The 25,186-nt window shown below is 41.7% G+C and overlaps 1 protein-coding gene and 1 long non-coding RNA gene across 2 annotated transcripts in view; both read right to left on the reverse strand.

Annotated features, from left to right (window-relative positions):
* Nucleotides 1–7,841, reverse strand: part of EMCN (endomucin) — a 72,932-nt gene extending 65,091 nt beyond the window's left edge. The window contains exons 1-2 of the mRNA XM_064419264.1: nt 7,556–7,841; nt 7,329–7,409 (exon numbers count right to left, since the gene is read on the reverse strand). Of these exons, the coding sequence (XP_064275334.1) occupies nt 7,329–7,409; nt 7,556–7,841 (367 nt within the window). The remainder of the gene's footprint in view (nt 1–7,328; nt 7,410–7,555) is intronic.
* Nucleotides 7,842–13,185: 5,344 nt separating this feature from the next.
* The window catches only part of LOC135298912 (uncharacterized), a 57,389-nt gene continuing 45,388 nt past the window's right edge, over nt 13,186–25,186 (reverse strand). The window contains exons 6-7 of the long non-coding RNA XR_010360967.1: nt 19,152–19,230; nt 13,186–18,779 (exon numbers count right to left, since the gene is read on the reverse strand). This is a non-coding gene — a long non-coding RNA (uncharacterized LOC135298912). The remainder of the gene's footprint in view (nt 18,780–19,151; nt 19,231–25,186) is intronic.

Genomic DNA, 25,186 nt, shown 5'->3' on the forward strand with positions numbered 1-25,186 from the left:
CACTAAAAATAGCATGAATAAGAAGCTTTCTTAAAACTGTAGCCACCTTAATCAGTGAGTAGAGCAAGGTGGCAAATGTTTACTGACAGGACTGAGAAAGCAAAAATCAGAAAGGCAAGCCATGTGAATTTGATGAGTTTACACCTTTAAATATTTCCCGGATAAAAGGAGAAAACATTTTTGCAGGAGATCCTTTTACAGGAATGACTTTGGGTTTATCTTCTAGAACTGCTAACGCTCTGAAAAAGGGCAAAAAACTAAATAAGGATGGATAGGACATGGTGGGATCGCTTTAAAATAAAAGAGGGTAGGTTTCGATTTTATATTAGGAAGAAGTTCTTTACTGTGAGGGTGGTGAGACACTAGAACAGTTTCCCCAAAAATGTTGTGGATTCCCCATCCCTGGGAGAGGTTTAAGGCCAGGCTGGATGGAGATTTGAGCAACCTGGTCTAGTGGAAGGTGTCCCTGCCCATGGGGATAAAACTGAGTGAACAATTGCAGTGCCTTGTTGAAGCTGTACTTTCAAGAGCTCACCCAGGCACAGTTGCTTCAAGGATTTTAGTGCACACTTGTGCTCAAGTACAATGTCAAGAAACTTTGCAGACCAGTTTTCAAGGGCTTCCACTTGGAGCATTGCCATGTGTGCAAGACTCAGATCATTAATTCAGGAATGGCCAAATCCTGGCTTTATTTTCACCATTCTTGCTGGTAAAATAAAGTTAGTAAACTGATAAGAACTGTTTAGCGGTAGATATCTGCAGTAACAGAAATGCAGAATTGGATTTGCTCTTTCCTAATTTGTCTGATTTGGTTGTGATTGAAGAGTAATTCAGTATTGCAGCAAAGGAAGCTGTAAGAGCAAACATTATGACAATTATGAAAATATCCCACCTATGACTTGCTTAAAGCATAGCCCCACAGTAATTAACAGGATCTCATGCATTTTCAGCTCTATCATTATTCAAAGGCTTAACGAAATGTCTCTAATGAAAAGAAAGCAGGAAGGGCTGTGCACAGATTCCTGGTGATTCATTGATTTCCTTCCTTCCATCCCCAGCTACTGTTTCACTGGACAAGTCTGCACAGTAACCAGTGTGGTGCTGCACCAAGTCATGCCCAGTGCAAGACAGACCCATCAACTCCTCACTTGGGGAGCAGTGGCAGCACCAGCACTGTCCCACAAACACCCCCAGTGTCTCCAGGTGACTCACTGGGCTCTCTGAGGAACAATTCTCACTTCCAGGGGTACCCTGCAGTCCCCTTCAGTGAACCCTGCAGCAGGCAAGCATGCTTGCAGCCTTGTCTTGCTTTTGTGGCCTGACTGACCTCTCCATCCTGTGTGCCTGGGAAACAAGGGAATTGATCACCAGCTCAGACTATCTCCCACAAAAGCAAGTTGTACAATAAGAGACACATAAATTTTAAATAAATGTGAAGGTGTTTTCTTCCCTCAGCTGTCATGCAGGATTTCTCCAAGGCATCTCTTTGCTGCACTTCAGATTCAGATAAACACAGTAAAACCCTCCCACAGAGACCCGGCTATTTCAGTGAGATCAGAGATATCTGGTAGGGTGTTACTATGTACAAGTATTAGCTCTTGAGTCCTGATTTTTTCTTCAAACCAAAATTAAAAATATAAGTAATTTATTCCAGGGGATGTCAAATGTGTGGTATGGCTTACATGAGTTTGTGATGTCTGCGGGGGTATAAAGGACATGGTGTTCCAAAGGGTCCTGGAAAGGGCCTGGAATAAACTGATTTCTCCAACTGTACCCCAATACTTCTTAAAAAACACCCCACAAACCAGACAAGGTTATGTTTGCCTATTTCATGACCACGAAACACACCAGGATCCTCATGTCTCAGCTGAATGGCTGCTGGATAGTCCAGCTGTGTGCAGGGAATTAAATTGTGTTTTGACCTGTGGTTTTGGAATTCCCTGATTTTTATAGGATAACCTCCACAAAGAAGGTCAAGAGCCTTTCAAGGTGGCGGGAATAACTTTTATCAAGCTTTTTGTACAGTAAGCTCTAACTAGCAGTGTGTTTTTATTACTGGTCAGACTAATAGCAGTAATTACATGTACCACTGCAGTCAACCATAGAAAATTTATATAGAAATGCTAACCTTCTTTAATTTTTTTTTCCATTAGAAAGTGACATTGGGGAAGGACTTCCACTGGACTAGGGGCTGTAAGTGGGCTTTGATTTAAGTTATGTTCCCTCTATAAAGCATTTCCCTGACCTGCCAGTGTGAAAATCCAATTGACTTGAGAAGGAAATCCCTGTTGAAAGGCCATCCTTAGTCTTCTTTTTATCTTCAAAGAACCCATGTAAGATCAGTGGGACTATTTCAAAAGGAAGTTTTAACATAAAAATGCTAAAAGCAGCTTCTCAGTTTCACTGAATTGATGTTTCAACTTGTCATTCCTCATATATCTTGACTCTTTTCTTGTAGCAACTTTTGCACAAAACAAATAGACTAAACATAATTTATGTGCTACAAACTGAGTAGTATAATTCCCCACTTTTTAAAGGCAATTGGAGTTTTCTCAGTAATGTGGAAAGGGGCAAAAACTGATTTCTCATGGCTGTAACTCCTGCTCTATTAAGAGCCATGGCAAAACAGCTACGGATTTTAACGGAAGCTAGAGCTTTCATTAGGTTCCTACATCCTCTCTTTACATTGCAAGAATTATTCAGCTGCTCTATTTTCCTCCCTCTTGAACAGAATTTCATCACCTGTTCTTGTCCAAACTCTTCCCTCTATCAAAGTTCTGTACATTCAATTTCAGAGTCCTGTCGCCGAGTTTGCAGTGGCATGATGCCACCCTATCTTGTAAAAGGACTTGGCTCAGCTCCCAGCAAAATCAGTAAAATCATTTCCATTTCATCCTGCAAGCTGAATCAGACACAAGTTCGTAACTCTGAGGTTTCCTCCACGGCCCCTCTGCTCTTTAGCCTTGAATTCCCACAGGCTCTCAGGAATTTGCTCTGCTTTTCCTTCCAAAGCTTTCAAAACAAAACTGATAAAGTGATTTTTCTCTCTGCACCTCTTCAAGGTTCTTTAGACAGAGCAAAGTGTGAATGCGAAAAAAAAAAAAGGCATAATGTTCTGCAAACAGAGGTCTCAGGAATGATGTTGTCAGTAAGATAGGAACTGCTAAGCCAGGATACATGATTGGTGCCTCTGGTCCTCTGTAATTCTGTGGATTTCAGATCACACAAAACTGACAAGCATCATATCCTCATATTTTCCTCCAAATCAATATCCTGCATCCTGAATTAGCGATACATGAGAGGGTGTTTTCATGGCTGTGAAAGTTAAAGAGCAGCTACAGCCCTGGCCTGAACAGGAGGGTAGGACACAAGGAAGAGCCATTTACCCCTGGATTTTACAGCAGCAACAGGACATTGGAGCCACTGCTAAGACTCACAAGTGGCTTGCTGCCCATCTGGGATCCAGCAGAGCAGCAGGGTTTAAGACAATACTGCTGGAGCTGTTGGAGGGGGCACACAGACCCTACTGCACTGCACAACTTCACGTGCTGAAACTCCTCTCTCATGGGAAGGAATGCCTTGCTCTATTCTTCTGCCAGACTGACACAACCAGCCTCGGAAAACTTGTTCAACCAGCCAGTAGCAACACTGTCTATCCCTACAGGTGCAAGTTGTGAGTCACACTTTAGATATCATGTTCAAATCCATGTCTTTTCTCATTGCAAGTGGTCCAGGATGTTATAACACATGTAGAGAGGATGCGCATCATTGTAATAATGTTAATTTATTTTTAATTAAACTAATGTTTAAATACAAAATACTGTAATTCTTTTCAGTTTCAAAGGCAATTAAAAAAATTTAAAATGCTGATTAGGCTTCATTCTTTTTCATTCACTTTTCTTGTTGCAACCCTTCCAATTCCAAAGTCAGAGGTGCCGAGCTGTCCTGAAGGAATTTTCTTAACAGAATTGTGTTCCAAATACTAATAGTATTAGTATTGTCTAAACTAGATAATTGGCAATCCCCAAAGAACAGACAGGATCTGTTGCCTATATATTACTAGCTCAAGGCTATATAATGGCCAGCACTAATTGATTTTCTTTCTTTCCAGTCATACAAGTATAAATCACAGTTAATAATTATCTCAAGTCGTTTCTAAGATAGTGTCTATAGTAAGCACGCTGCCACCACGAGTAATATCTTTGATATGCTTTCCTCCTAGGAGAGACAGAAAAACACCATTCTTCATCCTGTCATTAAGCACAGACTGGAGATTTAAACATGTTTGGCCAAAGCTCAGACTACAGTGGTACATGATGTATAGCAGAAGCGACTGCATATATCTGAGTTCCACCAAAAAAAAAAAAAAAAGCAAGCAGACACTATTAAATGTAATGATCAAAATGCAGCCTCCCTGGGTCCCACCACACTCAACTACACTTAACAAGTCACACAATGCAGCAATGGCTAGGCTCACAAACCTTTGCACAGAAAGTGTGGCATAACTGCATTGTGGAGTTCCAGACTGTCAAAAAACTGGTTAATTGGACCTTTAAAATGTATTAAATGTCTACTGAAAAGCCAACTGTAACAGCCCCTAAAGGAGAAGGGCATTAGTAGCTTTATATATTTATGTACATATGTGTTTAGGTGCAATAAATATATAATAGAAACATGGCTATTTAAGCATGTTAAAATAGGCACAGGATGAAAACCACTTTTTGCAGAAACACATGAGTAAGTGGATGCAAGAGCAGCACTGGTGAGCACAAGGTTTAAACGTACAAGAAATAAATTCTTCAGGCAAATTAAAAAACAAAACATCAATGCTTTTTGTTTAAAGACATTCTGCAACATCCCTGAAAAGGATATAAACACCATAGCAGCCACAATGCTCTATCTCCTCAAACAAACAAATGACGTTAGCTAGCAATTGTGAGGCACTGATAGAAACTGAAATAATGTCCCAGACCTTTTAGAGCAGTTGAGCTGTGCTGTGTGCATATCACAGTGGGAAAAGCAAGCAAACCTGGCAGTAACACAGTTTCCTTCACTTAGGGCTGGATGGTAGTAGCAGGAGTGGTTCTGACATTGCCCTGCACCATGCTCAATGCCCACTGCTCTCACGGGCCAGAACAGCAAGGAGAAACCATCTTAATATAAAAAAGTCTCCTTCTTTTTACCAGATTTTAACACAGGACTCCTTGGCAGGTATAACCAGGAACAAGTCCATCTGAATCAATAAAGCAAATGCATCCCACAGCACCCACACAGGTGTAATCATTACCCTGCATATAATTAATAAGCTTCTTTAGGCTAAGTTCCTTCCGTATTTAAAGGGAAATGTTTATGGCAATTGAGGCAGGTGGACAATGCCTGAATAAATCTAGAATAAATAGTCTCAGACCGGACATAGCTTCACAATCAGTGAAGCTATTTGTTTAACTAGAGGTGTGTTACCTTGCACAGCCTTTTTCCTTTTTTTCTTTCTCCTTCTTTACTCAAGCAAAGCTAGTGGGAGCTTCTTCCAGGGCAAGAACTGAGTTGAGTGCTAAGTCAGTTAAGCACTCCTCTGTTTCAGGTTCTATCAAATTAATAATCTTATATTAATAAGGCTTTCACGCTACATAGACACACTGATGTATGTAAAAATTGCAAGTCATTTTGTCATGGTTCATCTTTCATAACATTTCAGACCAAAAAACTATGACAGTGGGAATTTTCAGGTGACTTGCCTCAAATTGGTGGAATTAGTTAGGATAATGTGAAAATTGCCTCTCATGCAGTCACCCTGAGACCGGTGCTAAATTGCATCCCACTTCCAAATCAGGAATGAAGTTTCTGGAAGGGGTTCCTGCCACAGAGGGGTAGCATCTCCACCCACTGATTTCACAAGAAGCCTGGTCAGGGCCTAAGTCAAATGAGGAGAAAAGTGGTCTTGTGTACTTTTGAAACTCCCTTTTGCTTTGGGACATCAGGGTACAGAGGTTCAGATGGGTGAATAGGTGGACCACAAACAATGATCTGTGCTTCCATATTTACTTAGGAATGCTGTACTTGGCAATGCACATTTCCAGTGGCGGAAATCTCACTTCCTGATGTAAATACAATATTTGGCAGCAGATAACATATATTCCCCGAAGAAAACCCTGCCACAGTTTGAACCCCATGTGCAAGGGACTTCAGTGTTCAGACAAACTGGCTAAGCTCTTATTTTTTGACAAATCTTACACCAAAATGTTCAGTACAGAAGGGAGAAGGCTTAGGCACACAACCTAAACAGACTTCAGACTGTTGTTCCAAAAAACACTGAACAGCAACTATTGGAATATTTTCTTTGCATATGAATGAATTGCAATAATCCCTGAATAATAGCAGGTCTTTGGTTATTTTGTGGAATAAATATTTTCCTTGTGTAATACTGCCCAGTGGATTAAAAATCAAATGAAGTACAAGCCTGTGCCTACATTATCTAAAGCTCCAGGATCCCAGGAACCACTGTCTTGCACAGCATCACATGCACAGAGAATCTTTAAGAAATGTCAAGGTCATATTTTACTCTGCTTCCTTCATATATAAAAGAGAAGAATTTTGGTCAATTTGGGTAAAAAAAACCCCATCTCCCTATTAGACCCCAAAGTATGAAGTTTCCTTGGGAAAAAAAGAATGAATTCTAATTTGGTTTTGAAGGAAGTAATCTTTTTTCTTGGAGGATCTGATAAAGCAGCAGCCCATGATTACCTAATCTGAAGGTCACGTCACATTCAAATAACTAACCTATTCACACAGTGGATGGAAACTGTGCTGCCACCACCCATCATGACAACTGTCAGAAAAATAAAAGCAATGCCACTCCCTGCTTCCTGGTACATCCCAAATTGTCTGGATGATAATTCCTAAGAACAAACAAACAAAATTCTGTAATGTGTGGATATACCAGTAAACTTTCAGAGAGGAGATAAACAGAGGTCAAGAGGAAAAGGAGCTTAAGCAATAACCACATGTTTGCAGCTGCAGGAATTTAGCCATGCTCGGTTTAGGCAAGCAAGAGGGGAGGATGGTGCCGGTCTGAGAAGCCAACACACCAAACTGTGAGATATATTAGCAAAGCCTGATCTTCCAGAAGCTTGAGCAGCTCCTTTCCCTCCTTTCCCCACTCTTGGAACGCTCTCATTTTCCCTATTCCGACCCCTCCCCACGCGCTCCCAGCACATATCCCTTGTCCCAGCACTGCCTGGGCTGCTCTCCTCAGCCCAGCTCTCACGCACACGCCCTGGCCAGGCTGTGGGGAGGGCACAGCACAGGTCAGCAGCGCCGATGTCCCTTACCAGAGGCACCACACGGGGATCTCCCTCTCTCCAGGCGCCAGTTTTCATTTAATGTTTCAGGAGTTCGTGGCTCTGCTCTCGCTGTCGGGTGTGGGTGACTTCCCCCTCTTCACTGCTGGGTGAGGAGGGCTCTGTGGGAGCGGCATCCCATCGGCCTTCAGCCGATCCTCGGGAAACAAAACCACAAAATACCCACATGGTCGAGAACAGCCCTTGTAAATAAATACCAGCGGTGCTGGAGCACTCCCGAACTCTGGTGGAAGTTGGGAATAACCAGAAGTGCCCAGGCCTCGCTGCCTTTCCAGCCACCCCAGAGCCTGAGCCTGCGTTGTTCCCCCTGTCCCTGTGCTGCCAGGCGAGGGAAGAGGGGACAGCGAGCACCCCGGGCGGTGACACACCGCGGCTGCCGAGCTGCAGGGGATGCTCCCGGCTCCTCACGGCAGCTCGCAGGGAGATCCTGCGCGCAGGATGATCCCTGCCGCTTCCCCGGCCCTCAGCAGGTGGCACCAGCATTCAGCCGGGATTCAGCCGGGATTCCAGCCGGGATTCAGCCAGGATTCCAGTCAGGATTCCAGCCGGGATTCCAGCCGGGCTGCTCCTGCTCGCCCCGGCGGGCAGCCGGCGCTGGTCACTGAGCCCTACGATGAGGCCTTCTGAAGTGAATGCAACATTAAAAAGAAAAAAAAAAAAAAAACCACCAAAAAAACCAAACCAAACCAACCAACCAACCAACCAAAACCAAACAAAATAACAAAAAAAACCCCAAAACAAACACCCCCCAAAACAACCCCCCCCCCCAAAAAAAAAACACCCCAAAAAACCCAACCCACCAGACCAAAACCTTCAAGCATTCCTTGCCTATACCTGAAAATCCTGGTTTTTTTTTTTTTTTTTTTTTTTTTTTTTAACTACACGTTGTCTTCTCCCTTGCAATGTGAAGGCAGCCAAAGCCAGCAGCTCTGGTGACCAAACTCTGATTCCGGGCTTCATTTTCCATGAACTTACTGCTCTTAGTTCCCTGCTGCTTAACCATTCTTATGTTGTTAGTGTGATGCAAAAAGAAGGCCAAACCTTGATTCAGTCCAACCTTTTCACAGCAAACCCAAGCAGTGTAATTGTTAATTAAATCACCTGAACTAATTAAACTATTTGGAAAAATTAAAGAAATTGAAAAGCAAGTGAGTAAGAAAAACCTTCCCCCTTAATGTTGCTCTACTGAAGTGTGCACCTGGAATCGTGGATATGTTTTCCTCCTCCGAGTTTTTGCAGGTTTAAAAACAGTGTAGTCCCCAGATCCTTTGTCTCTGCACTTGAAAACCTGGCAGGGAAATAGCAAATGAGAAATAAAACTTCTCATGGTTAATGCTTAAGTAAACAGCAAGCGTTTGCCACGCAGCTGCAGCAGGGGCTTTGTGCAAGGGCCCACTAAGTGATGCTTCCAAGGCTGGACTTGGTAGTGTGCTGGAAAGGCAGTTTTCTTTCTATTACAGCAAAGGCTGTGTGCAAAGTAAAGAGAGGAACATAAGTAGAAAATTAATTAAAAAAAAAAAAATCACTAGCTCATCTCTTAGGTCCTTTTGCCAGACTGCTCAGATCTGAGAAACCTGAGCCCAGCGCCCTGAGCAAAGTCCTGGGGAGGAAAGGAGAGGAGCTGCTTCCCCCTCAGTGAGGATCCAAGCAACTTCATCTCCACTGGGAGCTGCTGGTGCTCCCCAGCCCCCTTTGCTGATCAAACCTCGTGTAGTTGGTATCAAAGCACAGTGGTTTACATTTAACTGGTATCTTTACACACAAAGGCCTCCACATGTCTTTACAGTCTTTGTATCTAAATTACACCAGCTCCTGCTGAAATTTGAACAGATATATTTGATATGCAAAATAGCTGTAGTCTAATTAACAGCACTGCAGCTAGATTGCTCTGCATGCCACACTTGGATCCAAACAAGACTTTATCCTGTATATTTTATGAGTTAAACAGCAGTTGTATGGAGGGAAAAGCACATTCCACATTACCAGGACACAAACGAAAGGCAGAAAGATATTATTATTACTATTATTATTATTATTATTATTGTTGTTGTTGTTAATAATAATAAAATTATTGTTATTATTGTTGTTAATAATAAAATTATTGTTATTATTATTGTTGTTGTTATTATTGTTGTTATTATTGTTGTTGTTACTAATAATAATAAGAATAACAATAATAAAAATAACAATAATAATAATACAAGGCAAGGGTAACTCAGGTTCTCCTTAATAGATCTCTTGTAGTGAATTAGGCTGAAACAACACTGAATGATCAGTGTTCATAAATAAATATATGTAGGGTTTATTTTAGAACAGTTTGGTTGCAATAGAAAGGAGATATATAGCTTTTTTGGGTATTACCTGTTGGAATACAGCAATATGAAAGCATAGAAACAACAAGAAAATGTGTAAAAAAAGAAAATAAAGAGAAAGGATAAGCGTAGAAAGATGTCACCACACATGGATCCTGTGATGAGCTGTTGTTTAAGGTGATGGTTGCAGTCTGATTCATCAGGGGTGGGGATGAAAGGCCCCAGAAAGGAGTCGGTGGGCACTTTGGGGGTCTTTGATGGTTTACAACCCCTTTTAAGACATGACAGCTCCTCTCAGGTCAGCACATGTGAGCCAATTACTCACCTCCACAAACGGCTGATTGTTTCGAGTCATTAATCATTATTAACATTTCAGTCTCTCACGCAGAGTGAAGCAGGAACACCAGAAAAGATTTTCCTTTCAAAGCAATTAACTCATAATGTCTGTTAGGGAAAAGAAAGTTACCTTAATAGAGATATCTTTTTCCTAAAAAGAAAAATTTGTGGGACATTGAAATGGTTTTTTAAGGGTTCAATATCATTTGTATGAAGATTATCATACCATGTGTATATGCTCATACTTGAATCAGGAAATAATCTGGTATTTTACAGTTCACAGATAACTATAAACTATTGTTTATGTTTCCAGAGTTTTCCTGTCTTATGCTTTGTATATTCTTTATATATTCCATAAAATTTGTGGAATATTTTCTTATGTCTACACACCTGGACAGACCCTAGAAAACTTAATACTAGCTCTCTGAAAGCAGAGTGCAAAACTGAAGCCAACTCCAGCCATTTCTGTAAGGAGCCCCATAATACATATATATGGTTTCAGTGAACAGAGGTATCTGAAATATATTTGAATTAATAACACTCTTCACAGGTGAGCAGAGGAGAGAGGGAAATAGAAGAGAAGGACACAAGACTACAGCCCAAGGCACACTTAATAAACTAAGATGTCAGAAGAGCAGTGTTAGGAATGTAGGAGAAAGTAAAGCAGTTAAAGTCACTCTGGTGAGCTTTGAGACACTCAATGCAGCAGCCCACAGCTATCACAGGCCATCTGCTCTTCACAAAGTCAGGAGCCACTCAAGGCAGATGAATATTATGTTCAAGTACTGAAAAATATCTAATTTGGATGGATAGGAAAAGAGTTGTGGCTGCTCCTTGTAAGGGCAGGACGACAGAAGAAATAGAATTTTGCATACAGCTAAGAATTTCTTCTATTTGTAGCTTCTGTGAAAAGGCTTTTTCCATTTTAATTTGCCAGTGCATGAGCTAAATAAATATGTGGGTAATGGCAGCCCCTGTAATACTGGGGACATGCTGGAAAATGCTTTTTTTTTTTTTTTCCAAAAAACACTCAGTTGAACAAAAATACATTTAACATCTTAAATGCGGACTCACAGTTAAGAGGCCACAGAGTTCAGTCACATTTGACCAACTTATTGAATGCTGATTCAAGCCTGCCGAAGACAATTTGTTGCAGTCCAGTAAATACCTGACAAATGACAGTGATGCAGAGTAAATGCCATATTAGTGCATTTTTCGGATGAATTCTTTCGTAGTCAAAAATTTTCCATTGTGAGTGCACAATGGTCACCGACATTTTCCCAAAACTTCATGGCCATCACACCTGATGGTCTAAGCTCTGTTTAAACTAATAGGGACTTGAGTGCTTTGAAAGCCCCTGTTCAACTTTTGGCTGGCACCCAAAAGTCACAAAGAGTGTTGCCTTTCACAGCACTTTGAGCTCTCTGAAGCTGAGCATTGGTATGAGTATGGCTTTCAGGAGCAGCTGCAAGTTTCTGTTCTACAGCAGACAGTAGAGAACAGGAGCTTAAGAACACCCTACCAACTGATCTTTCCAAAAAGAAGTCACCAGTGCCACAAAGATTGCAGAAGCCAGTGTGTCTAGCAAAGAGAGTGGGTACTGTGCTCAGCCTAAAGCTGCAAAGGGCTGAAGGAAACTTTATTCTAATTTATAACCATCCACATGAATGACCCTTGGATATGAATTACACTGGGCTGGATAAAGAAAATAAGCACTTGGCATAAATGTAAAAGAAGAAGGAAAAGCTCTCTCTTCTCTTTTTCTTTTCCTGTTCTGTTAATTTCTTGATGTTGTTACTTCACTCTGTCCCAGCAGTCATTGCCCCTGTGCCATGGCCCTATTTTAATATGCAACTTGTTGGCTCTCTTCAGAGCTCCTGATTTTCACAATCTGCCTTCAGATTTTACCCAGCAAATCTCCCTTCCTCACAAAATCTCCTTTGTCATCTTTGCTATCTTTTCTCCATCTCTCCCCACCAAACAGATTGTTTCCCAGACTTCCCGCTCCAGGTTGCCTGGTGTATTGTACTGGTGCAGTGCTTTGTTTGGAGTCTGTCATCTCACTGCAGTCAGCCCCAGCCCAGAGGAGGCATTGCTACCTAGCAGAGCAGTCACATTTCAGCTCTGGTGGAGCTGCTCAAGGTCCCAGTTCTGCTGTATTTTCCACTCTCTAGCTGTACCTCTGCACATGACCAAGAGGTGCCTGCGCTCCAGGCTCAGGGTCAGGTTTGTGGGGAGAGGATGCACACCCTGCAGAGATGTAAGTTGGGGGAAACCAACAGGACACATCTATAAGAAGCAAATCGTTAAGCAACAGCATCTTGAGAAGCAAGTCTCTGCTGAATGGAAGTGTGCTCTGCTTGTGCTTTAAGGGCTTATTGTTACTATTTTTTTTTACTTTGGCTAAATATGCTTGGTTTGCCATATGTTCAGCAAACAGCCTTTTCACCTAATGGCTACCACCATGCCAAATCTCAAAGCAAAGAAATTGCAGTGATCTTTTAATATAGAACAAAATATTGCCCCCCGCCCCCTCACTTGGCTTTGATCTGGAAAAAAATTACATCACTTTTTTTTTTTAAACTTATATTTCACAGGTGCAGGCCTGCACCATCCCAGCATGGTCAGTCTCATCCTAAATGGTTAATGCTTGGCTAAAATGCAAGCATCTAAAAACAGGATATTACAGCAGAAAACCGGATAAGTGCAGTAACAGTAGGAGCTGCAAGGCCCTTCCCAGCTGTCCCCTTTCTCCTGCCCGTAAAAACAAATAGAGATAACATCTCAGTGCATTCCTGTCTACTTAAAACCCTCTGCAAGCGAATCGACAAATTTAATGCACATTTCTGACTTGTGGCAACTTTTGTTTGTGATTACCAGTGCTACAAAAGTTGACACAGACGTTCAGAACTGTGGTGGAAAGAGTACTTCTCTGAAGCTTTCTTATCAATACCACAGAAACAGAATTTCTCTTCCTGCCCCCAAAACAGGGAATGGCCATGATGGTACTGAGTGACTCCAGGCATGATGTGCCACCTCCTTTCCCACTTGTATTTTTCCAGCCAACTGGTAGGTTCACCTTCACTGTGCCCTGCGAGGCAGAAGGAAAACAGGCATCCCAAGAGGGGACCAGCCAAGGAGTGAGATGATAAGAAATGACAATTTCTGCCTTCATTCCCTTCCACACCATTCATTTGTGAGCAGAGGAGGAGGGGACCACACCTGCCACTGGTCTGTGCAGATGGCCATGCCTGTGGGAGCAGATTCACACCCAAGATGAAACCAGCCCAGTATTTGCACAGTTGTGGAGTCAGGGACACAGTAGCTTCAACTCAAAAAAGTTCAAATTCTCAGCTCTCTCTGTGCAATGATGCATATAGGAGAATGAAGGGGAATGTGTTTCTCCCTGACTCCTTTCCTACCCTGAAAGAGGCAATCTACTTTTCAGTCTTGACCTCATCTTTCTGGACAGCAAGTTGTTTACTTGCATGTGTTCAGAGCCAGAGACTCCTGTGGTGGCATAGGAACTGCTGGCATAGCAGTGGACGGGAAAATATAAATGCCACACCAGAACTAAACTTTTTCTCCAGCAAAATTTTTATTTTATATGGCTCAAGTCACATTGGCTTTTGCTGTTCAAATCTATTTGTGCGTTCATTATGTCACCAGAATAAAGGGAGAAAATTTGTCATTCTCTAGAAATTTAATCTTTCCATGAGAATTCCTGAAGTTCCTGTCTTTATTAGATTTCCATTTAACTTTGTGTTTTGTTTTGTTTTAATGCAGATGTGCCTGTAGCTATAAAGCAAAAGACTGATCTGCTTTTCCATTGCATTTAGCTGCTTCTTTGCCAAATCGCAACATGTCCCAAGTCATGCACGCATTTTCCCCGCTTCAAAAGAAGGAATCTGCGTTTCCCAGAAGAGTAATGAAAAGAGGGGAACCAGTTTGATAAGCCACATTTCTTCCTGAAAGGGAGAAGTAGCAGAGAAGGGAAGAAGGAAAATCGCTGATGTAGGATGTGTTCATCCTATTAGCCTAGCAACAAAACACACTGGAAGGCAGCAGCGCTTTCGGCATTAAACGCACTGAAAGTCTTTATGTCAACAAAACAAAACTGCATTTGTGATGGGGAAATTTCACCTTCACTTGATGTATGCAATTTTGCCAGTGTCACCACTAAGGAAATAAATCCGGCAATATCCATTTTATGTGAGTCTCTATTTACCATAACAAGATAGATTTGTTCTGGAAAATTTTTTGTCAATATATCCTTTGTTAGGCATTACCTTCATCTCCTAGCAACAGTGGGGGGAAATCCATCAGAGACATGGAATTTAACTGCAAAATAGGATGGCTCACTGTAGCTTGTACACTTTTTGAAACCTGCACTGGCATGCAGATACTCTCATGCACTTACACTGTTTATGTCCATTGATGGCCTGACAAATCAAACCAGAGCATGGAAACTGGGAAAAAAAGAGAACAAAACAAAACCCCCACCTCTTTCTCTCATTAAAAAGAAATTTACCAAGGCACATGAAATACTGAAATAACTGCTCTACCTCTTGCTCTTGGGAAAATTCTTTTACACCCATACACATTGCCCACACTTTGTGGGACATTGGATACACACACACACACACCACATTTAAAATTTTTGTGATGACAGTTAAAACGTTTAAATATCACCAAAACAGAGTTTTTCAAGCCTCAGAGATTTGTGCAGTAATTTTCCTAAAGGTACAACGGGAATAATAAACCTCTTGCAAACAACACAGTCACTGAGCAAACAGGTACAGAAAATGGCAATACTCCTTGGCTGCCTGTGCATTTCAGGGCATGTACCAAACTCTGCTCTTATTTTTCTTCCAGAGAGAACCTGTGCTCCATTTGAAGGAAGTTAAGGGTGAGCTAAAATGCCTTAAAAACTCTCTAAGGGATCCCTTGCAGCTGAGCTCTGCAATACCCCTTTGATCTGCATGTCATCCTGCTGGCTGTTTTTCAAGGTTGGATTTGTCCCTCAGGCTGGTCCCAGGAGGTGGTTCCTTGCCTGCAGTGGAGCTGACATTACTGCAGCTCAGCCTCTGCAAGCACAGAAAAGAAAGGGATGGTACTGCAGCCTTGTGGCTTGTCTGTAGCATAAGAAAATGGGAATTCCCTGTCTGTCCCAGCCTGGCCACATCTGGAGCCTCGCAGCTGACAAAGCTCAGCCATGTCTCGGGAGGGTGTGAGGGTGTGAACTTGAATTCATTGGCTACGGCGCTCCAGAAACACACAGGCTGCAAGAGCAGGTCTAGGGTGTGGAAACACTTTGCAGAAGGGACATTGCCAGAGACTTTGGGGAATGACTGAGAGGATTTCCTTTGCTCCCCACTTCCCTGAGCACATTACCACATAGAGATGTCTCCACATAAGTAAGGGTGACTCATCCTAGTGATCCCCATGAGACAGCACTCTCTGAACCAGGCTGTCACCCACAAGAAGTTCTTATGGACACCATTCAAAGCCCAGTAAAGATTCTGGAAGTCTTTGTGGATTTATACCCATACTCCATGAGAAACCTGATTTTATAAGTAAATTACACAGTTTAATCTCCTACACTAGCACAAAAGCAATTTGTTATCTGCCAACCAGATTACAGGATTATTTCTGTGCCCTTTTCCACAACTTCATATTGGGGACACTACAGTAAGAGATTGCCTTTATATGTGTATAGTGTCCTGCAGATGGGAAATCTTCCAACATACATTGTAGAGGGTTTTTTTAATAAAAGAAGATGTGGCCCAGAGGTACAGTCAAGCATTCTGAGGGACTGAGATAATGTGCTGTTCTCAGAGATCCGTATTAGCTCAGCTGGGGAGAGAGGAGGCAGCTGAGGGGACACCTCCATGTGACTGAGCCAGCCTGAGACTGAGGCTGCTCCTAGGAGGACATTAACGCATCAAAAGGACTTTATTAACTGCACCTTATAGATGTGCAACGGCTTTAGGGAGAGTTAATTGGCAACAAGGCAAGTAAATAGCTCCCAATACAAAACCAGTTTTTCAGATATCTGCTGAACTCTGAAAAGGCAGCTGGGGGAGAAAAACAGTTTTGTTACCAAGGGAAAAATAGCACCCAATGATTGGGCATTGCTGCTGCATGGGAGAAATCTGAGCAGTGACCCAAACTCTCTTCTGCCCATCTCTGGAATGAAAAGACTTTTGCTGCAAGGAAATGCCAAGGCCTCCTTTTCACACTGCCTGACCCTCAATCATTGGTAGAAGGCACAAGAACCATGCCAAGTAAAACTTCTCCTTTAAAAAGACATTTATATTATTGTTTCTGACTTGGGAATAATGATTTCAGTCAATTTGAATTTATTTCCATCTAAGCTGTGTTTGTTCTCAAACTTTTTGCTATTGACTCGCACACATGTTCAGTACACAGAGCAAACACTTTGGTGTGAAACAACATCATACACAGTGAGTCATCTGTGCTCTGGTCCACAGCCATCCCACAGAGAGCTGGGGCTGTCAGTAGCTCTGTCAATTGCAAACATAGCTACAAACACTCAGAACCAGACAGTTTTCTTGTATAACACCTTATGGAGACTCTGCCTTAAGCAAATAGGAGCCATGTTAATGTATTTTTGGAAGAGCTGGAATAGAAAGATAGATTATTTGGTAAGGAAGAATGTTTTGGACAAGTCCTGTCTACATTGATGCATCTGAGCAAGATAATTTTAAAAATAATTATAAATTAACCTTTGACTTACAGAAGAACCTGTCCTGGTTTCTATGGTGATGTGCAGCTATCATCAAGCGTTAGCTTCAAGTATACAGAAAAAAATACATTTATTAATCCTGGGGAATAGCACTAAATAAATTAACAGTGTTAACTCCAGATATCCTGATGACACAGGCAGGTGAAAAGGGGAAGAAAGGGGTGGAGAGGGGCACAGGAAGGTGGGGAACCGCAGAGAAGATGGCAGAAAAGGAGGGAAAGGGAGTTGGGGGTATGACATATAGTTATGGTTTTATAACACAGGGGAGAGCAGGCTAGAGGAGGTGAAGAAGGACAGAGAAAGACAAAAAAGGGATGAGAGGAGTGTGTAGAGATGGACAGGAGTGACCAAAGGGGCCAAAAGGTGTGGAAAGGGGAGAAAGAAGTGCCATTAAATCAAAGAATGTCAAAAAAGGGCAGAACAGGGCAAAGCTGGGGTGAGTGCTGCAGAGAAGAGCAAAGGCCAAAAGATTGGCAAAGAAGAGTGAAAAAGGAGGAGAAGAATGGCAGAAAAGCAGAAAGGGTGGAGATGGGCAGAGGTTAAAGAAGGGCAGAGAAAACAACAGAAGTGAAGGCAGAGAAGTTCAAAGAATGTCAGAGAAGGTCAGAGAGAGCTGGGCAGATGGAAAAGAATAGCAGAGAAGAGGAGTGGAGATGAAGGAGGAAGAAGGACAAAGGATCAGGAAAAAAGAGAAGGTCAGAGAAGGCTGAAGAAGGGCAGAGACAGGAGGGAGGCAGAGAGAGGAGGGAGAACAAAAAGAAGGGCAGAGGAGAATGAAGGCCAAAGGAAATGGGCAGAGACAGATGGGAAGAGGGGCTGGAATGGGGACTCAGAACGACAGAGAAGGGCAAAGGAGAAAGGCGAAGAATGAGTCAAAGTGAAGAATTCTCAAAGATTGTAAATTCATATGCCAATATTGGCACTAAGGGTGTACCAAGGAAATTCGTCCTGTGATTTATCAGTTCCTTAAGGATCCACCATAAACAGAGTGAACCTAATTTCCCTCAATAATATGCAAACACACACACACCTATATCTAAATCTATATATCCATTTTTCAATTTGAATGGGAAACGTGGGAGTTTTGCTCTCCATTTTCCCAACCCCATTCCTTCTGATCTGGGAACAGAGAATTCCAATTCTACTCGGCCCAGTCACTGCAAACAATTTCCAAACCATCTGCTATCTAATAAAACAACTTGTCTAGACAAACCCCAAGCCAGACAACAAATCTGATATTGTACTTGAAGTCATCTAAGTATTAACAACCTGCCATTGCTAACCTGTCAAACTTCTTCACTGGGAAAAGGACTCACATTTACAATCTCAGGCAGAAGGACTGGAAATGGGGAAAGATTTTTTCCATCCTTAGATACAGGAAAGCTGCTTAGAAGATGGGACAGGATCCAGCCAGCCCAGCCTGAGCACCGCTTACACCCACGCAGTCCATGCCTGTGAAAGCAGTGAGCAGTGCAGAGAGATGGGTGTTTTTGAAGGGACCCATCTGCTCACACTGGAACTCCTGAAGCAGGTTTGGTGATAGTTATATAGCTGGGGCCAATCAGTCTTGCCTACTCCAATAAGATGGAGAGCCCAGTGTATTCAGGATTTGCTAAGAAACTGCTTTTGATTTGCTCCACCTGAGAGAGTGGAAACAGATCCCAGGTTCACTAAACTCAGACTCACTTGTGAGAATTAGATTAAAAATATTGTCTGTCTCCACTGACACTACAATCAGCTTTGTGTTGTGTGAGCTGAGAGGTTATCTTTCCTGTTCCTCTTGTGTAGTTTTTTTTTTCTCTGAGTTGATTTGAAAAGAAAGTTCTTGTCTTGATGACAGAGCTCTTAAATAAGCAGAAGCATTGACCAAACCTGGTTCCAGTTTCTGAGCATTTCACTGTACAGTTCAGAGGGTGGCAGACTTTCCAGGGCAGGGCCACAGGGGCAAGAGATAAGTTGTGTTCTAGCTGCTTCAGAGAAGAGGTTTTGAAGCTTCTTTTTTCCCTGAAACCAGAGAAATCAAGTTATGGAATCATGTAAGCTGTTAAAAGGCTTTGCTGAATCTTATTTTATTCTGTTCAGAAAGAGTCAGTCAGGAGATAAAAAAGGCAAGGAATAAAAGCATGGTGCTATAACACTTAGACACTTAACTTGTCTGGAAGCTCTTATTCCTTAGTCTTTATATCAGTTTGTTCCAGTAGAGCTACATCCAGAAAGAAAATACCTCTGGTAGGGTTTGACCCAACAACTTCTTTAAGGCTTCCATCACTCGATCTCAGCAACAAGAGAAATTAGATTAATAAGAATTAGGCATCTATTTTCAGTAGAGCTTTTACCTAACCTACAGTGCTGGTCTCCCTCAGGATGCCATCTTACCTCTGATCAGTAGAACAGTGTTTATGCATCCAAGGTTTTGCTCAAATGTGCAAGTCCAAAACTCCCTCTCATGTCATGGCTGTGAAGGCAACAAGGGGGGGTTTGTGAGAAGGAGAGAAGCTGGTCCAACCTCTTTTGGGTCTATTTGGGCTGAGCAGTGGCCAAGTCCCACAGTATGCTCAGAAAGTGCCTGACAGTTTCATTGAGTGACCTATCCCAAAAATGTCCTGGTACCAGGTGGGCGAGTTTTCTTCCCACAAGGGATCAAGGAGGATAAAGTGAGTAGGGACTGGTCAAACACTGCCAAAGAATGATTATTCAAGGTGTAGACCATCAGCTCCAATACTCGGAGAAATTTGTGATCTTCATTCTAAGTACTGAGCTGAGTTTGAGCTGCAGCTCTTCCCACTGAAATTGAACTTGGTTTTGAAAAATTCATGGTGAACTGGTAGACACAAATTGGGAACAGAGAAGCATATTTGGACAAGTGTAGTGAAGTGAGGAGTTGTTATCACCCTGAGTTATCACTCTAATGGGATGATAAGAGAAAGTTTATGATCCTCAGGGGTTAAAGAAGGAATCAGACAGCTGTACCCACCAGCAGTATCTCCTCTGCAGTAGGCATGGATGTGTTATAATGATGATGGATTGAGTCATTAGACATTTTGAGATTCTTTTATGATATAACATTGCTGCTCATTAAACCAAGCCTAGGTGAAGGAAAGGCAGTGGGAAATGGGAAAAAAAAAAGAGCTAGTAATTAAGTCTTGCTGGGTTTGGTAACTGGAGCTGGAATGAAACAATCGACTGTGGAAATGGATTCTGCAGCAGCTGGGTGACAAATTGCAGGACATCCATGTCACTTTCAGCAGCACAGGCAACACTTAAAAACCCATTAAAATTCTAAGAATGATACCTATATTGATTAGGAATTACAGTCAATTTAGCAGTTTCCTTGTAGTAAAGTGGAAGTAAGCTGTTAATCTAAACTGTGGTAAGTGTTATGGACACATCCAATTTTGATCGAACTGTTACTGATGTAAACATATCATTATAATGAAATTTAAGTAGTAGCAAGAACTGTGGTACAAAGTTCTGGCCATATCTCAGTGATACCAAGATAATTGATAGAAGAGCAAAAAGTATTGATCTTGACTAATAGGCTGCTTAACACAGGGAGAAGGACTTACACAGCGAAGAACTGAAGATTAAAAAAAAATTAATAGCAAAACTGAAGTGCTGCTTCAGTGCGTGCTTGAAATATCACAAGATGTTGGAAAAACTCATTTACAAATTAATATTCCTTTCATATTTATGAAGTATGAGAATCTAGGGTACTATATCTGGTATTGGTACATAGAACATTGTAATGATATAAATTAGACATAACTATACCGTGAGGGTTCACTTATATCAGAATATAGAGTAAGAATGCAGTTCTGTTTAGAGAGAGCAAAAAATATGTTTTTTCTTTCATTTTTCACTTAACACCATAAATCACGTGTTTACGTCCTTCTATTTTTCCATTTGTAATTTGGAACTAATATTGCTGTGACATTTAAAAGGACTGTTCTGAGAAAAGAGTCATAAAAATAACAGAGAATTCAGCTATTGGAGCACTGATTACCATCTTAATTATGTATTTTTTCTCATTACATCTTATAGGATGGAAACCCTTGCTGTTTATTTTCCATCTGTGAAAGCTATGCCCAGTTCAAATTCGGGTTTCTGCCCTGAAGATAACTCTGGAAAAAAAGCTTCCAGCCTCTACATCCAGCAAGTGAGAGGTGAGGGGACCCTTACCCGCTTGTAAATACTGATAAATGCTCTCCCAGGCTTCACAGTGCTGGGTATGACCCAGCTGCAAGTCACTCAGCCACAGCAAGACAATAACTGTGCTCAGAGGAAGCCATCAAAGGCTTCCAAAAGAAACCTGCTCTGAGATGAAAGAGAAAATTATTACGGTAATCAACTCTGCCAAGAGAAAAGGAAAGCTGTTTCTCTTTGGGAAGATTTCCAGTGTTGAAGAAAAGTGGGGGGAGAAGGCGAGAAGGGAAGATGATAAGGTCTCACACGTTCGATTGATTGTTCACATCTAACAAAAATAGCCCCGGCCTGTTCCCATTGTCCTGCAGCTGCTGGCCTCATCACGCTCATTGTGCATTTCCTCATGGCTGAGCAGTGCAGTTGCCCAGTTTCCTCTCCTTCATTTCCTAACAAGATCTGTGATGAACTGTAGGAAAAGGCAGCAGCCCTTCAAAACAATGCCTTTCAAGTTTCCCTGGCTCCATCCAGAAACCCAGGCTACTGCCTTAGGGAAAAGCAAAGCAATTTCAGACAAGTTCCAGTGCAGGTACCCAGATCCTATCCTGAATCAGGATCCTATCGCTTGTATTTTTTTAAATTTTATTTCATTCCTGGGGCACATCTGAATTTATGTGGACTTTAGGCTTGCTCATAAAGTGACAGGAGAAGCTTCTTGTACTCGAGGCCAAAACATCTTGAGAAAAGAATGTGCACAAAGAGGTGAACATTGTGTTTAAAAGGTCTCTTTTCCCTCTATGTATTTAACAGCCAGTGTTAATTCTCCAAGGAGATATTCCTGTATGGGAAATGGGTTTCAGATATAGAGCAAGAAGTGAGAGGTGTTCCTCCTCATTCCTTCAGTGGTCTTGGAGCCATTTAAACTGAAACAAATTCACCTGGTATGGCCAGACTGGTGACAAACCTGCTCAGCCCTTGTGGAAATAAACTACAGAAATCAAATTATCATTCCCAAGAAAGGTATTTTTTTGCATACAGAAATTAAACCTCAACGCATCATAACTGAATACCATAAGATTGAAAGGTTGAAATAATTCCTACAATTATTTTACAGTCTATTAAACCCTCTTTAGCTGAATTTATTTCTGCCTTTCATTCTGTGCCCAGGAAATTAAGGAGCACTTTTCTATAAATAGTTTACAGAGACCAGTATTTTGCATCCATACCCTCCTTCCAACGTGGATACCAAATGAAAGCTCCTTTTCACTCCATGTGATGCTTCTTTTTCTCTAAGAAGTATTTTGTTCATAACTTCAGCAGAAATAACATTAGATGTTTTAGATAAAAACAGCTGAGAGAAAGATTTCCTCTTTCACAGAGCCATAGAATGGTTTGAATTGGAGGAGACTTTAAAGACCATCCACTTTCCACCCCCTGCCATGGACAGGGACACCTTCCACTAGAACAGGCTGCTCAAAGCCTCATCCAACCTGGCTGTGAATGCTTTCAGGGAGGGGGCACCCACAACTGCTCTGGGCAACCTGTGCCAGTGCCTCACCACCCTTGCAGTAAAGAATTTTTTCCTAATGTGTAATCTAAATGTACTGTCTCAGTTTGAATCCATTCCCCCTTGTCATGTCACTAAATGCCCTTGTGAGAAGTCCTTCTCAAGCTTTCCAGCAGGCCCCCTGAAAGGACACCATAAAGTCACCCCAGACTCTTCTTTTTTTCAGGCTTTTAGTCAGTGCTTTGTTGTTATTCTATTCTTTGTTGTTATTCATTACTATTTGTCAATGCCTTAAATGTTCTGGATTAAATCAATGTGAACAAAATCCTGTGGGTGAAACAGTATTGACTTCTGGTGAGAAGTGCTGGATAAAAGGTCCAGACAGCTACAGACCAATCTCAAGGCTATTGTGAAGCTCCCTGCCCTGATGTTTCATCAAGAAATGGCCCTTCGAGTGCAAATTTCTGACACCCAGGTGCAGGTGAGCCTTGCACACAGCTGAAGGAAAGAAGATATTTGGGACTAATTGTCAAAAAGGGAAGAACACCTGTGAAAGTACTCTCAGTGAAAAAATATTTTTCCATCCCCGTTCTTCCCTCGGGAATCTGTACACTTCCTGGATGAGGGACTTGTTAGCCCTGGAAATCCAGCCAAACAGATAAGCTGCACTTCAGTTCACCTTATTTGCTGCCAGATCTTCAGTCTCAAAAACACTCAGAGCTCAACAATTCTTAATCCAAATGTCAGCCTTCTCCTCTTTCCTCTGCTCAAATATTTTGCATAGCTTGGAGCAAGGAAAGCCTTTGTAGGCAATTTTAGAGCCACTCATGGTCCTTGTTGCAGACCATTCCTGCTCACACTCAACCCTTGAAACATTCATCTGGACTCTTAAAAAGGGACTTAATGACACATCAAGCCTTTAAGAAAAACTGAGGGGGTGAATAAATGCTTTTCTGTGTTTCAAATTTAAAAAGAAGAAGGGATAATATAATGACCAGTCTGTGAATTATCCATGACTGCAGGCAACACCTCACAGAAAGCTCATTCAACTACCTGAAACCCACAAACTAATCAGGGTCTTAAAATCACTCACAGGCTCTATTCAGAGCCTCTTTTTACTGTAGTTTGACCTAAATTCTCTAATACTCGCCAAAAGAACCCCATTTGACTGAACATAAAATAAGCTCATTTCAAATGCTGCTACTAATGCTCTGGCAAGGATTTTAGCAACTTTTTTAATACTTTATTTCAACATCACAGTAATGGAATCATTCTACCTGCATTAAGTCCCTTGAATTTGTATTCCAAAAGAAAGATGAAATCAAGGAAAATATGAAAAAGCATTAATTAGACAACAACAGGGGAAAAACCCAACAAAGGAGTTACTGTATCTAACTCATCAGCTTTATGGTTGTTTCAAACATGCCATACTTCATTAAGTTGAACTAAGACCACTAGAGATCAATTAATATTGATTAAATGTGTGGAAAAAGAGAGATGACATTAAATAAATGTCAGGTTCATTCCTACAGCATAAAAAGTGAACTGTGCTGTTTAGGCAAGGCATTTTCTTCTGAGTTTGTCTAAGTCTAGTTAAAGAAGGAAGCAAATTTGTTCAATAAACAATCCCAGTTGATCTTGGGAGATGTAGATATAAGAGCAAAGAACAGGTGTGAAAATGGATAGGGACTGCGGCTGTGTCATGATGTGCACAGAGAAATACCATCCAGAGAAGTAATCCAGTATTATCTCCTCCTAATCACTTCTTTCTTGGATATTTCTTGGACTAAATTATGCATTTATTGTCCCTAAAAAAATTTCTAAATCCTTACAGATATTTTTCATTACTATGGTAACTGTTTAGAGAGGAGCTGGTGCTACAATCAGAGGCAACCATCCCTACACTAAACTAAATCAATCATTGTTTTATTAGTTTTATTGGCTCCTTCATACTCACAGAGCTAAAATTAGAAAACAGAGTCTGCTTGCTCCCCGGCCTGAGGAAATTTGCACTTCAAGTTGGACAGGCTGTCTAATGAGAGGAACTGGGCTTTATATCCCACCAAAACCAGCCGTATCAACTGCCTAAAAATACTGAGCCCTCCAACAGAGCACAATTTATTTAGTTTTCCTGCGACACCTTACTTTCTCAGGCATGCCAGGGTAAGCCTTCAGAGGGCTGTGCTTGAGATGCTCAGCCAAGAGCTGGAAACAAGCCTTGTGCAAGGAGAGGTTCATATCTGGGCATGTGCACAGCTGCTGTAGTTTAGCACCTTGTGCTTATGCTTCCATTAGGCTTAGGAAACTAAATAGGGAAGCTCCAGAATGAGTTTTGAGGAAGACATCCCCTTTTCATGCTTTCAGATTTGCAATTACAAAACTCTTTGGAGGTCACAACTGCAGCTTTAAAATTTCTTAGGCTGGCAGGAGATTTGAATTACACACTTCTCGTATCTGCAAAATGCCTTCAAGTAAGAGCTACCACAAACCCCCTTCATATTTTCCAAGGCAAGAAAAGCCCTCTCTGCTTTCTCACAGACCTGGGGTGGGGGAAAGCTGCATCCTCAAGAGAGGAAGGAGCTGCTGTTGTTCCTCACAGTCCTGAGAAGCACCATAGAAGCAAGAGTGATAATAGATATTAAAACCAAACATTTGTTTTTCCCAAGGAATACTCTGTGCAGTGTTACTGTAATATTTTCAATCAGAACCCTAACTTGGGCATGCTGACATCTGATTGTTCACTTCTTACTATAATTCTCCAATT

This window comes from Passer domesticus, chromosome 4 (genome assembly GCF_036417665.1).
Source record: "Passer domesticus isolate bPasDom1 chromosome 4, bPasDom1.hap1, whole genome shotgun sequence".
Taxonomy (NCBI): domain Eukaryota; kingdom Metazoa; phylum Chordata; class Aves; order Passeriformes; family Passeridae; genus Passer; species Passer domesticus.